This window comes from Delphinapterus leucas, chromosome 16, assembly GCF_059928025.1.
Source record: "Delphinapterus leucas isolate spDelLeu-1000000601 "Yukka" chromosome 16, BTC_Dleu_Yukka2, whole genome shotgun sequence".
NCBI classification, from domain to species: Eukaryota; Metazoa; Chordata; class Mammalia; order Artiodactyla; family Monodontidae; genus Delphinapterus; species Delphinapterus leucas.
Genome location: NC_143144.1, coordinates 17171302 through 17185785, shown reverse-complemented (window position 1 = coordinate 17185785; position 14484 = coordinate 17171302). Strand labels below are relative to the sequence as shown.

At 36.6% G+C, this 14484-nt stretch overlaps 1 protein-coding gene across 1 annotated transcript in view; it reads left to right on the top strand.

Annotated features, from left to right (window-relative positions):
• Window positions 1-14484, top strand: part of TMEM26 (transmembrane protein 26) — a 44676-nt gene that overhangs the window by 15070 nt on the left and 15122 nt on the right. The window contains exons 2-4 of the mRNA XM_022560582.3: window positions 3830-3908; window positions 7973-8086; window positions 10095-10315. Of these exons, the coding sequence (XP_022416290.1) occupies window positions 3830-3908; window positions 7973-8086; window positions 10095-10315 (414 nt within the window). The remainder of the gene's footprint in view (window positions 1-3829; window positions 3909-7972; window positions 8087-10094; window positions 10316-14484) is intronic.

The window sequence follows — 14484 nt, the reverse complement described above, 5'->3', positions numbered from 1 at the left end:
GAGAAAGACTATGGACTCATACACTCTTGAGCTGAATATGATTAATTCTCGGGGGGTTAAATGTGACTCCCTCTTCCCACCCCCTTTTCACTTACATCAAATAGGTCTGATGAAGAGGGGCTGAAGTGAGGGAAACTTTCTAAAACATTTTGTTTTGTTTCATTTTAAATACACAGCAGGTTGAAACTACTGAGTTGCTCAGCTTGATAGAATGTGGTAAAGGAAGAGGAAGGGGAAGGGGAGATAAGATTACATAATGGAGGCTTTGAATATCAGAGAGAGAATTTAGATTTTCTGTAGTAAGCAGCACAGAAAATCCTGGATTTGGAAGTTTTTTGTTTTCTAATATAACTAGATTCCTAATCAGAGGAAATATGTTGAACCAGGATAGTATTTTTTTCCAGTTATAGAAACAAATCTTATGCATAGAAGATGTTAAGGGTTATTGTTCTTTTTTATCCTTAACCTCTTTCAAGAGCTATGTTATGTTCAGTCTAGAGTCTCCCTAGATTATTATTATAACAGTATTGTTAGGGGAGTTAATCCCAAAATTAATTCCAAGAGAGTCAACAAAACTGCAGTCCAGCCAACATCTGATGTATCCAAACAGACATTTACATATTCCCTCCGACTGTCCCTCCAACCAGAATTCATTTCCTTTCCCAATTTCACAAAGGAAATATTCTCTCCTGATGTTTCCCTTGATATGGAAGGTCAAAGAATTAAGTGTTCCTTTTCTTTTTGAAAGCATGTTCAACATGGGGGCTTTTGATATCTTGCTGCAGCCCAGCCATCGTCTAAATCAGATTTTAATAATATCATGACGCATACCCCTTTGTTTCAAAATTATTTTTTGCAGGAATTCAAAGGTAGGGTAGTGTCCATTTAAATACTGATTTTTTTTTAACATCTTTATTGGAGTATAATTGCTTTACAATGGTGTGTTAGTTTCTGCTTTATAACAAAAGTAAATCAGCTATACATATTAAATACTGATTTTTTTTAAAAGACTCTCTTTCTTTTGCCCTTTCTCCCTTCTTCTCCTCAGAAGTTGAAAGGAGATATTAATGAAAGGGTTAACAGCCTTTAAAAAGTCCATTCTAAAAATTTTCCTGCATTTAGGTTTGCTCACTTCTTCCCCCACTGGATTATAACAGTATGAATTTAGTGGCATTTCATCTCAAACAATTCTATTTTTGAGCAATTAACATTTCTATTTTTCAGGTCACTTTAAACCATCACATATGTGTACTAAAAGTATTTTAATAAAATTATATTGACTTACAAGTTTGACTTTAAGATGATTCATAAAGCAAGATTCCAATCTAAATTAAATGAAATTGGAAGAAATAAATTTGGAAAGTATGTAATTTTCATCTTCTTTCAAATTTTTAAGGACATGTTTTCATTGCACAATGTCCCATAATTATATTAGTAGTAGCTACTTGTTATTGAATGCCCAACTCTGCCAGGCGCTGCTTTATAGAAAGTACAGTTGATCCCTGAACAGTATGGGTTGGAACTGTGCAAGTCCACTTATATACATATTATTTTCAAGAAATACATACTATAGTACTACATGTCCCATGTTGTTTGAATCTGCGGATGTGGAACTGTGGATACAGAGGACCGACTACAGAGTTATATGTGGATTTTCAACTGTGCAGAAGGTCAGTGATCCTAACCTCCACGCTGTTTAAGGTCAACTGTATAATAAAAATTCCTGTGAGATAAATGTGACAGCTACGGACTGAACTGTGTTCTCCCCAAATTCATATGTTGAAGCCCTAACCCCCAATGTAACTGTATTTAGAGACAGAGCTTTTAGGAAGTCAGTAAGGTTAAATGAGGTTCATAAGGGTAGGGTCCTAAAATAATAAGATTAGTGGCCTCATAAGAAGAGAAGAGAGGGCCTTCCCTGGTGGCGCAGTGATTAAGGATCCACCTGCCAATACAGGGGACACAGGTTCGAGCCCTGGTCCGGGAAGATCCCACATGCCACAATACAGGGGACATGGGTTCGAGCCCTGGTCCGGGAAGATCCCACATACCACGGAGGAACTAAGCTGGTGCACCACAACTACTGAGCCTGGGCTCTAGAGCCCACGAGCCACAACTACTGAGCCCGCATGCCACAACTACTGAAGCCCACACTCCTACAGCCCATGCTCTGCAACAAGAGAAGCCACTGCCATGAGAAGCCTGCGCACCGGAACGAAGAGCGGCCCCCGCTCATAGCAACTAGAGAAAGCCCGCATGCAGCAACGAAGGCCCAATGCAGCCAAAAGATAAATTAAAAAAAGGGGCTTCCCTGGCGGCGCAGTGGTTGGGAGTCCGCCTGCCAATGCGGGGGACACGGGTTCGTGCCCTGGTCCGGAAAGACCCCACATGCCGCGGAGCGGCTGGGCCTGTGAGCCATGGCCGCTGAGCCTGTGCGTCCGGAGCCTGTGCTCCGCAACGGGAGAGGCCACAGCAGTGAGAGGCCCACGTGACGCAAAAAAAAAAAAAAAAGAGAGAGAGAGAGAGAAATCTCTTTCTGTCCTTGTGATGTGTATGCACTTAGGAAAGGACATGTGAGGATCTTAAACTTCTGACCTCCAGAACTGTGAGAAAATAAATTTCTGTTGTTGAAGGCATGCAGTCTGTGGTATTTTGTTATGGCAGCCTAAGCTAATATAGGACTGTTCCCATTTTGTGGATTAGGAAGCAAACAGAGGTCAGTGGCAACACTAACATTTGAACCTGATGTGTCTGACTACAAACAAAAGCACTCTCTTTGAATTGCCCTCTGAATTTTGAGTCTGAAAATAATTAATATAGATAGCTCTTTAAAAAAATACCAAACCCTTCACCTGTTGTTTGTTGGTATAGGCATACCTTGGAGATACTGCAGGTTCAGTTCCAGACCACTGCAATAAAGCAAGTCACATGAATTTTTTGGTTTCCCGGTGCATTTAAAAGTTATGTTTACACTATACTGTAGTCTTTTAAGTGTGCATTGTTTTAAAAATCAATGCACATACTCTTAATTTAAAAATGCTCCATTGTTAAAAAATGCGAACTATCATCTGAGCCTTCAGTGAGTCTTGGAAGTAACATCAATGATCACTGATCACACATCAGCATAACAAATATAATAATAATGAAAAAGTTTGAAATATATGACACAGAGACTCAAAATGAGCAAATACTGTTGGAGAAATTGCGCTGATAGACAGACTTCCTTCACGCAGAGTAGCCAGCAACCTTCACTTTGTAAAAAATACAATATCTGTGAAGTGCAATAAAGCAAAGCGTAATAAAATGAGATCTGCCTGTATTTTTATTTGTACCAGGTTTAGCAGAAACACACAAAGCCAGTTGATTTCCTTCAGTACATATCATCTGACTTTTGTCTTTTTGTACGTTACTATCTGAGCTCTCAGAATTTCAGGTTAATGTTGAAAAATGTAGCCAATCTTTCTGAAAGCACAATGTTCAAAAATCCAAGATTTACTCTTGCTGTATTTGCTTTTTGTAAAATGTATTAAATACAAAATATGCAGTTTTGTGCGTGAAACTAATTGGCAGTATCCCATTAAACTACATTAAAATTAACATCTATTAATTGGATTAGAAATTCAGTGAGGATGACAGCTGCTAGTGCCTTTTACAGTTACTTTGTTTCTCTATAATCCATATGGCAGGAATCACATAATGCTTTTTCCCCCTTAGAAATAAACACTTGAGATAAAACGATCTGACTCAGTGTGGTCAGGGTATGTGCACTTGTTTTCTTTTTAAAAAATTTTGTAAAAGCTGAGCTATCTTTTTTTTTGCTCTTTCACAGGTTTTCACCAGCCATATTTTTATATCTGATTAGCATTGTTCCATCATTATGGCTTCTTGAAATGCACCATGAGACCCAGGTATGTCCTTTTGGAAAGTAGCAATAAACTACATTCATATTATAATCCAATTTCTGTCAGAAATGCACTTTTCTAAGGAACTGGAGTTATCAAGATTTGAATAAGTAAGAGGCCTCAGCAAAAAGGAAGTGAATCCATATCTGTAAAACCCCATGAAAATGTTGCATTCATTTAAGATTTAAGACTACATCATTCATTAACAATTTGGGTTAGAGATCTTGTTCTTAAGACTTCCCCTCCAATATGCTACAGTTTACATGGGGATATACAATTCTGGTTTTAACCCTTGCCGCCTCAACGAGTTATTGTGCTAAGAACGGGCAGGGCTCAGTCATCTAGCATCCTATAAAATGACATTTTTAGGGACAACAGAAACAAAAAAGAAACCCCATCATCTGTACTCAGCTATACAAATACAATCAAACTTGGAGGGGCTATTTGAAGTAGTCTGTCTTAAAATACAGGCTTTGCAGGTTACGGGAGATTCACTTTTGAGGGTCCTATGAACTGTCTCAGTAAAATAGGAATTTCACCCTAGGGACCCGAAATAAGGGTAAAGGAGAGGAGCCAGGGGACCTACCGTCAGGAAGGGTGGGCTCTCTGTTTTAAGACCACACTGACCTAGAAAACAAACAGTGGGTTCCAATAAGAGTCCCTAATCTATATTAGGGAGATACAGAGGGAGGTACTGATTTTTAAGTGAGTTGCTTCTTGCCTGGGCAACCCTAGGTAGCAGGCTCTAGGCTGGATTCGGTCATTGATTGTTGTAAATGCTCCTGTACAACACTGGGGGTGCCAGTTGGCGAAGTCCATCAGACTGCAGCCTGGACGTCACATCTTCAGGGTCCAGGTTACAGGTTCATATGTTTTACAGTAGTTATAATATTATTTTAGGACATTTACTGGTAAAATCTGTGAGACCGTTTCACAGATTTCTTTGCTACAGTTGGCCATTTTATAGCAAAGTTAAGCCTCTGATATAAGTTTCAGATATTCAAACCTCATCTGGAAAGTGCTTGCTCCAAATTTTAGGCACACAGAGGGGAATTTAGTTCTGTAGACTATTTCTGAATTCCACAAGCATGTACCAATGATGTAGGCATGAAGAAAACATTTGTCTGCCTAAATCTCCTGTTTAAAAAACACTGAAGTCAAAGACTCTCTATACGTTTGTAGCAGAAGTATTTTTGTCACAGTAGATTGGTTGGTTCAAGTTATTATAGCTTTTAAAAACTGTACCATAAGGATTAGGGGACTGTTTCAATTTCCTTACTACTTACTGCTTTCAAGGATATGAAAATAAGCTCTGGTGATTTGAATCATTTTTTTCCTTCACATCTAATTCTATGACGTGGCTATCATCCACAATAACAATTCATTTCCCCAAATGCTTTTGTAATATAAATGCATTGCACAGTTAATTGATATACAGGTCCCATCCTATTACAACAAATAGCATGCAACCAAAAGCTCTCTTTTTAAGAAAAAAAAGATTTTTGAGCCCTGGGCAGTACCTCTCTAATTTTCATACTACAAAAGAAATTGGACCTTTAGCAGTAATGGATTTGACTCATTTTGACACTGAGAATTAAAACGAATGCCCAGTGATTGAATTGGGCAGGCTGGGCAGAGACAGAAGTAGAAAAAAGTGAGAGAGAGACAAAAAAGTATTGGAATTGCGTTTAAAGAAATAAGAAATGGCAGAATAAAGGGAGGTAGAGAAATTCTTAGTCCATGTAGGAAATTTTGGTTATGATAATAATCACTTTTTTCATATAGTCCCTTCATTTCGAAGTATTTTCAGATACATTTTCTCATTTATACACCCAGCAACTTCTTAAGTTAGACATGGTATATGGATTTCTATTTTATAGAAGAGGACCCTGAGACTAAGAAGGGTTAAGTAATTTTCCCAAGGCCACACAGCTAATCAACCACAGTTCTGGGGCTTAGAACTTGAGTCTTGAGCCCTAGTGCATTAAACCACACTGCCTTTCTCAATTATGTGTTCTATGTGTTACAGGAATTTGCATCAAAATCATCTGGATTTTTCATGATGGGAAAGGATAATTTAATTTCCTTTCACACTTTCCCTTTACTCTATACCCTAAATGCTCTAACCTATGACTTGGCATTTGAAAAACATGCTGACCTATTTCATGAAAACATTTCTCCTAGATGATCAATTCTGTACCTTCATTTCTGAATCTGGCTGGGTCTACCTGAATGGAAACAAAATGCTTATGACAACAGTTATGACCTTAACTCTTAGTCAAGTCTATTTATGAAGTGGCACAATTCAAGCAATGGAAATTTTCTGGTCTTGATGGTGTCACAGTCTGGTTGACCCAACGGAGTACTTTTGAAGCTATTAAAAGTTATAAGACAGAGCCCACGAAAAAGTGACTTGTTGGCACCCAGATCACGCACATAACTCACTTATACAATGCTGAATGTAAACAATATTACCACGAAAACAATATAAGTCAGGTTAGGTCTTAGGAGTCAAACCCACTGCTCTTTGCAGTCCTAAGGCAGCTGCCACTTAAAGGAAAGTCGTATCAATTTATAACAAATAGAGCTCTAAGAATAAAGAGGGACTCAGGTCTTTATACCATAACACGAACTACAAAACTACTTGCTATCAAGTGATCTTATGCTGCAGTATAGATGACGATTTTTTAAAAATAACAAGATGTCTATGGATTTTTAGTGATAAGAATGTAAAAAAACATATCAGGGTCACCATTTTAAATATACAATCTGCTTTTCATGCCTGTAAGAGAAGTGGTCAAATTTGTTTCCTATTGAACATTAGGTTATTAGATAGAGTCACAAAACTCCTCTGCAATGAGGATTTGTTGCTCAAAGATTTAATTTGTTATCTTTATTATCTTTTCTCGGAGCCTTAGCTGTACAAAAAAAAAGGGTACAAACAACTGCACTTTTGTTCTTAGAGTTATGGCACATGGCCATTTTTCTTAATTATTCTTGTCATTTCACCTGTAACACTAGTTGTTTCGATGGAAGGGAGGAAAAAAATAGCTTCTTGACAGACTTTCTTTTCTACTTTTCCAAGTAGCTCATAGAATGATCGATGAAGTATCCAGAATAATTAAGAAAAATACACTTCTCACAATGTTAGCATTTAAAAAATAATAATTTCTCTCTAAATCCAAATGTGTGATCATGTGTGTGTGTGTTTGTGCATGTGTATGTGTTTCAAAAGTACGTTTGCTCTGCAGATGTTTTAAAAAAAAATCAACCATATATATATATATATATTTTTTTTTTTTTTTTTTTACCCACTTGTGAAATAATCATTGGCTACAGTTACATTTTCAAGTGCCACCCCTTTCCTCTCTTATGTACTTTTTTCTTCTCTTTCTGTACCTCAGATTCCCAGCATCTGGCTGGATAAAAATCATCCACAGTTCACTTGTAGAAATTTGCATGCAAAATGAAAGAACAAGAAGGGGAAAAAGTGCCATTTATTTTAGGTCTATTGTTAAATTTTTTATAAACCTAAACTGACTTCTAAAGTGACACAAGATGTATATGTTGGTGGGTGAATATGTTAATTTATTATTATTTTGGGGGGGTTGTTACAGTGCTTAACAGGCATGATTGAAAGTAACTGAATTATCTATATTAGCAAAATGGTATTTTAGATAAAGAGGCCTCTGGACAAGAAACAAAATCTTAGAATGAATGCTTTGACCAGGATCATACGTGCTTTCACTGGTTGTTGGTTTGTTTTATAATTGATCCAGGGTTCAAGGAAGGGAACACAGTGATCGATCCATAAATTCTACAGCTCTCCACAATGAACTCAGAGCATCTCATAGACTTGTGGAAAAATAAGACATGTATAGTTGACTCTTTTCTCATATTAGCTGAAAAGTGGTTTTCTATCTCAAGCCTATATTCTGATTTTCAGAAATGTTTATGCATACTATGAAATGTCACATATTTGCTCATAACCTCTTAGACACATTGAAGCCATCTTAAACTCTACCTACTGTGATATTTTTTGACATACTGCTTTTTAAAACACTTCTTAGTATTGCAGTAGCCAATCTGAAGGAATGTCAAAGAACACCAGCACCAAAGAAGACTTCAATCAAACTCTGTTGTCAACTGAACAAACCAACAGAGCGGATGATCTCATTGAGACGGTGAGAGCTTTCTCACTATATTAAAGGATCTAGCAGATCGCCTTTTCACTTGGTGAGGATAACGTACTCTATACCTTTCAGCTCATTCTTTCCTAGGGAAATTTGCCAATTGTTTGGCTCAGGAATTCACAAGATAATTGTATTTAAAAATATTATTAAACATATTTAACTTGCATAATAGGCATATATATCTTATATACATTAATAAATATATTTAACCTGCAGTATTAAGGAACCTTTAACACTTAGATCAGACAGTCTATGTACAAAGAGAGATACATACACTTGTGAAGGAATGATACAATGGAAAGACTGGGATCTGCCCTATATATTTTTTAGGTGTTTATGTTAATAAATCAGGGAAGATTTCCAGCCAAAATAGAATCGCTTGTTTGTCTTCTCATGCTTGATATGTGGCAAACTAACCATGACCTATTAGAAAATGATATACTGGAGAGACTCAAGGCCAAGGCCCCTACCACTGAACCATGTTTTCAACAATAAGACAGGCTACAGATTCTGTGAGGTTTAACAGAGCTACTTCAAGCTTCAATCACAGCTTACCCAGATCACTTAGAACAAATCAATCTCACTGTCTCTCAGTTTATCATCTGACAATTGAAAATATTAACCCTGCTAGTATGCTTCCTCGAAGAATTAAATAAAATGTATGAGAAGTCTCAAAGAAGTGTGCGAATGAAAGATTATTGATCTTCACTCATGGCTTCAATCAGGTTAGCATCCTGCCTTGTCTTTTATCCTCCCTTAACCTTTACACTTGACATCAGCACGTGATCAAGAGGGGTAAATAAATTTTGCACAGATATAGTTAAGTCACTTGTATACATCAGTTGGAATCACTATCCAATCCACTTAAGATCTACACCCTTGTAGTCTTTAGAGATCATAACTGATAGGGCCAATAATATACTTTAAAAGTTATTTGGAAGTTAAGTGGGCAAGAGATGGCATCCAGAATACGTGAATGGGATGTAAATTTTTCTCAGAGTCCAAGAATAGGGGCAGAATAAAATTTGGCTACTAGCTTATGAATTTTTGAATAATATGTTAAATGTTCAGAGTAAAAATAACCTTATAGTTATTCTCTTTCTTTACTTTTAGGTAATGAATAAACACTATTATATATTTTCTCCTTTGATATAGTGGGGTGTTTTTTTTTTGTTTTTTTTTGTTTTTTAAGAAGATGTTGGGGGTAGGAGTTTATTAATTTATTTTATTTATTTTTGCTGTGTTGGGTCTTCGTTTCTGTGCGGGGGCTTTCTCTAGTTGTGGCAAGCGGAGGCCACTCGTCATCGCAGTGCGCGGGCCTCTCACTGTCACGGCCTCTCTTGTTGCAGAGTACAGGCTCCAGACACGCAGGCTCAGTAGTTGTGGCTCACGGGCCTACTTGCTCCGCGGCATGTGGGATCCTCCCAGACCAGGGCTCGAACCCGTGTCCCCTGCATTAGCAGGCAGAGTCTCAACCACTGCACCACCAGGGAAGCCCTGATATAGTGTTTTATAGCAATAAAAATCAAAAGAGAAGATTTGTACCATGCTAAAAATATTACCAGATTAGTAAATTCCAATTTGAAATCTATAAAAGAAAAATACAGGAATTTTTAAATTTTAATATGGAATTTTTAAAATGTTGCTATGTGTTATACTGGTTACAGAGACTGATGAAATGATAAATGATAAATTATCTATAAAACATTGCAAAATTGGTTTTTAAAATATCATATAGTACAATGCCCCTAGTAAGTGAAAGGTTTAAATTACTTTCAGTTATAAGACTGCCCCATTTTAAGGACCACATTAGCTTTTTTTATTTTTTAGCATGTTCAGTTGAAAAGAGTTGTGCTTTCTTTATTAAGTGAAGAATCATTTTCTGAAAATGACCTTCCACAAAAGCTAACTATTGACTGACAGCCATGGTGAAGAAGGCCTCTCTCTCTAAGGTGGTAGCTCATAATCCTTCTGTCTGTATGACATTTCTCTTAAACAGGCCAAAGTTTTTGTAAATAATTTATCTACAGTATGCGAGAAAGTTTGGACTTTGGGACTCCATCAGACATTCCTGCTAATGCTAATAATTGGAAGATGGCTTCTACCCATTGGAGGCGGGATTACTCGGGATCAACTCTCTCAACTTCTCCTTATGTTTGTGGGGACAGCTGCTGACATACTGGAATTCACAAGTGAGACCCTGGAAGAAGAAAATGTGAGGTAAGAAGGCCCTGCAATGAAAAGACCTTCTTTTCAAGGTCAGGCCCACACACCTGTCTTTTTGTTCTATTATTTATATTCTGCATGAATAAGGATTTTCAGGAGATCATATATCCAGTGCTAGAATCATAGAATTTGTTGCTGTTCAGGTACATGTTAGGTACCAGCCCCCTAACACACACACACATATATACATATGTATGTATATATATACATACGTATTACCATATATATATAAAAACTTTATACATGAATATGTCAAGGATGTTCCTGCTAGAGAAAAGGGGCAAATAATATTACCCATGGGTAAGAACAGAGAAGCTCTGACTGTTTGCATGACCACAGATTAGGTGAAGCCGTGGTTATCCGAAAACTTCCGAGGGTGGAATGACCATCCCTAGCTTCTCTTTCACGTGCTCAAGTGTCCAGGAATGTAGCCAATCATAAGAGTCTCTTCTAGAGCAGAGCAAAGCTACCATTCCAGGGAAGAACCTAGAGGTGACATGGAGAAATCACTCCTCTAGCCAGCTGGGGAATTTATACTCCCTGACGTGAATGCAGAATGGGGCAGATTAGGTTTTATTTTACTAGATTTTATTTTTAGTCAGTTTTGTTCGAAGTGCCCAAAGGCTATCTGGTGTAGATGCCTATAAATTAAAACTTATTGAGTTGGTACTTTTATTTTTGCCACAAGCAAATAAACTCAGAATCCCTGATCACAGCTGCTTATGGAACTACTTTCTTACCTTTAGGGATTTAAGTCTCAGTGCCTAAATGTACTTTCAGCTTTGGTTGTTTTGCACTATGCTATAAAAATAAATTGCAGTGAGGCTGGCTTTTAATTCTACATTTTATGCTGTGTTTCTCAAACAACGAAACATAAAGCTGAGCAAAATACACTAACTTACTGAGTAAACTTAATACCCCAGTTGTAGTACAAAGTGTATCTGTAACCATAGCTTACCTTCACATGATCATTTCCTGTTCCATTTCTACTGAGTTTTCTTATACCGTAAGTAGACGTCGAATTTTTTTTTTTCCTAGGTTAAGGACAGATTTATTCATTGCTTTTTTTTTTTTTAACATCTTTATTGGGGTATAATTGCTTTACAATGGTGTGTTAGTTTCTGCTTTATAACAAAGTGAATTAGACGTCGAATTTTAAAAAGAATCCAATCTAAGTTGACCCATTGTCCTCAGAATGTTGACTTTAGCTTTGTAGCTTTAATACCAAATATTTGGTCAGTGCTTCACATTGTATAACACATTTTCAGATACATTAGAATACTTACAGTACAATGAGGTTACAAGAAAATCATGAAGAAATCATGACCGAGCACATAAAAACAATAAATAACTACAGGCACAGTGATATGGACATGACAATGTAAGGATGATTAATTCTACCTAAATAGAAGTAGACACATAAATGCCAAATATCTAGTGAGATGCATGGGAAATAGGGTAGGAGAGGGGGTTCAGGAGGAATATGTTTTGAGGGGCTGGTTATAAAAATGTGAGAAACGCCAAACTCAGCTTCCTTAATGGCCTGTTTATGAGGCCCATCCACAAGTGACACCAAGAGGCATTTTATAGATCAGTGTTTCCCAACAGATGTTGCATATTAAATAAGTTAATGATTAAAATGTCAATCACCCGGGGGGGAAATACCTTGAAAATTACGAGGGATCATTCATGCACCAACTCTTGACTGATCGTCTAGTGTGGGCCAGGTAGTGTGCTAGTGCTAGTGGAGACCGGGGAGCAAATGGTGAGCAAGGGATGAAATCAAGGACACACAATCCTATCCCAACCCAGGTAATTTCAGTTCAGCAATTTCTTCACCCACCAATACATTAATCTGAGTGTTTTATAAATTGTTTTTTCTCATTTTAAACTTATACCATGTCCTGAGAATAGAACTGAATAAACTCTGCCCAGGTTATTGTTTTTAAGTTTCTTTTCAGGTTTCATGATCTCAGATGAAATCATTTTATTTTTAATATAACTGCATTGTGTCAGTGACCTTCTGTGGTCTCCACTAGACTCCTGCATGTCTCCATCATGACCCAAAGACTCCAAAATCAAGGCCCAGAGAGAACTGAGAGTTTTTAATTCCCTCCTAAGGCCCACCTCCCAAGTTCTGATTTCATCTCAGGCCCCATCTATACTGCAAGAATTAATACTGCAAATTTCCATCTCTTCAAAGGAAATATTAAATGCTTCTCACTGTAGTGTAGCTTTCCTCTTTGGCCTCAAAAAGACAATCATGAAGCATAAATTTAATATACATGTAAAAGATGTTTACATGTAATATAGCAAAGGGGGTTACTTCATTATAACCGACTTAGCATCACTTATTATTAAAACATTTTCTTTTCCTTTTTATTTTATTCCATAATTTGAGCTGATAGGTTTAGGAGAAAACCTGCAATAATGTCTACATCACAGTGATGTCTACATCTTTCTCCTGCATCCTGCTTAATACCTCAAATCCAGTTTTGTTTTAACCTAAATCAACTTCCTTCCGCATGCCCACATGAAGTTCATCTTCCTAATTCTTATGAATTTACATGGACTTGTGAGATATGGCAAACTTTTTGTAACAGCTTCACTTTACACACCATGTAATTCATCTATTGTAATTATACGGTTCAATGATATTTAATAAATGTATAGATTTGTGTAGCTATCACCAGAATCCAGATTCCTTGTGTCTGTTTGCGGTCAATTCTCACTGCCAGTCTCTGTAGGAATTCCTTTCCTAGAAATTTGATGCAAATGGGATTGTAAAGTTTGTGGTCTTTGTGTCTGGTCTTTTCACGTAGCATAATGTGTTTTTGGTTCATTTCCACTGTTGCATGTGTGGGTAGTTAGCTCCTTTTTAATTGCTGAATAGTATCCCATGTATATACCACATTTTATTTATCCATTCAGTAGGCAATATACATGTGTATTTCAATTTTCTTGCTATTGAGAATGATATTGCTATGAACACTCAGTTATAAGCCTTTGTATGGATCTGTTTTCAGTTCTCTTGTATAGATACCTAGAAGTAGAATGACTGGGTTTTATGTTAAGAAAACTGACAAACTGTTTTCCAAAGTGGCTATACCTTTTTATATTCCAATCAGCAATGTGTGAGAGTTCCATTTTCTCAACATCCTCACCAACGCATTTTTTTTTCAGTCTTTTTGATTATAACCATTCTAGTGGGCTCATAGTAGCATCATATTGTGGTTTTAATTTGCATTTTCCTAATGACTAATGACGTGTAGCATCTTTCCATGTGCTGATTAGCTATTCATATATCTTCTTTGGTGAAGTATCTGTTCAAATTTTTGCCCATTTTTCATTGGATTAATTTTTATTGAGTTGTAAGAGTTCTTTACATATTCTGGATACAAGTCTGGTATTAGATACATAATGTAAATATTTTCTCCCAGTATATCATTTTTTAATGTTGTCATTTGAATAACAATTTTTTTGAATTTTGATAAAATCCCATGTATCATTTTTTCTTCTCTGTAGTGCTTTGGGAATCATAGATTCTAAGAAATATTCTCCCCATCAAAAATTAGAAATATTTTCCTGTGTAATGTTTTCACTTAATTTTTGTGTATCATGAGGTAAGGGTCTAAGTTCATGTTTTGTCTTGTTTCATTTTGTGTTTTGGCATTATCCCAGCAGTATTTTTTGTCCCAGCGAGGACCAACTGTCTCAGCACCATTTGTTGAAAAGACTATCCTTTCCCTATTAAATTGCCTTGGTATCTTTGTCAAAAATCAATTGACCACATATGTAAGGAGTTTTTCTGGACTTTCTATTGTGTTTCATTGCTCTGTGTGTCTATCTTATGCCAGTACTACGTTATTGAGATTACTGGAATTTTATGGTAAGTTTTGAAACTGGATACTGTAAGCCCTCTAACATTATTCTTTTTTCAAAAATTGTTCTGATTTTTCTAGCTCCTTTGCATTTCCATGTAAGTTTTATAATTAGCTTGTCAAATTCTACAAAAAAAATCCTGCTGGAGTTTTGATGAGGATTGTATTAAATCTAAGCATCAATTTGTGAAGAAGTGGCATCTTAATAATATTAAGTCTTTCAATTCATGAACATAAACTATCTCATCTTTTATTCAGATGTTCCTTAATTTCTCTCAGCAA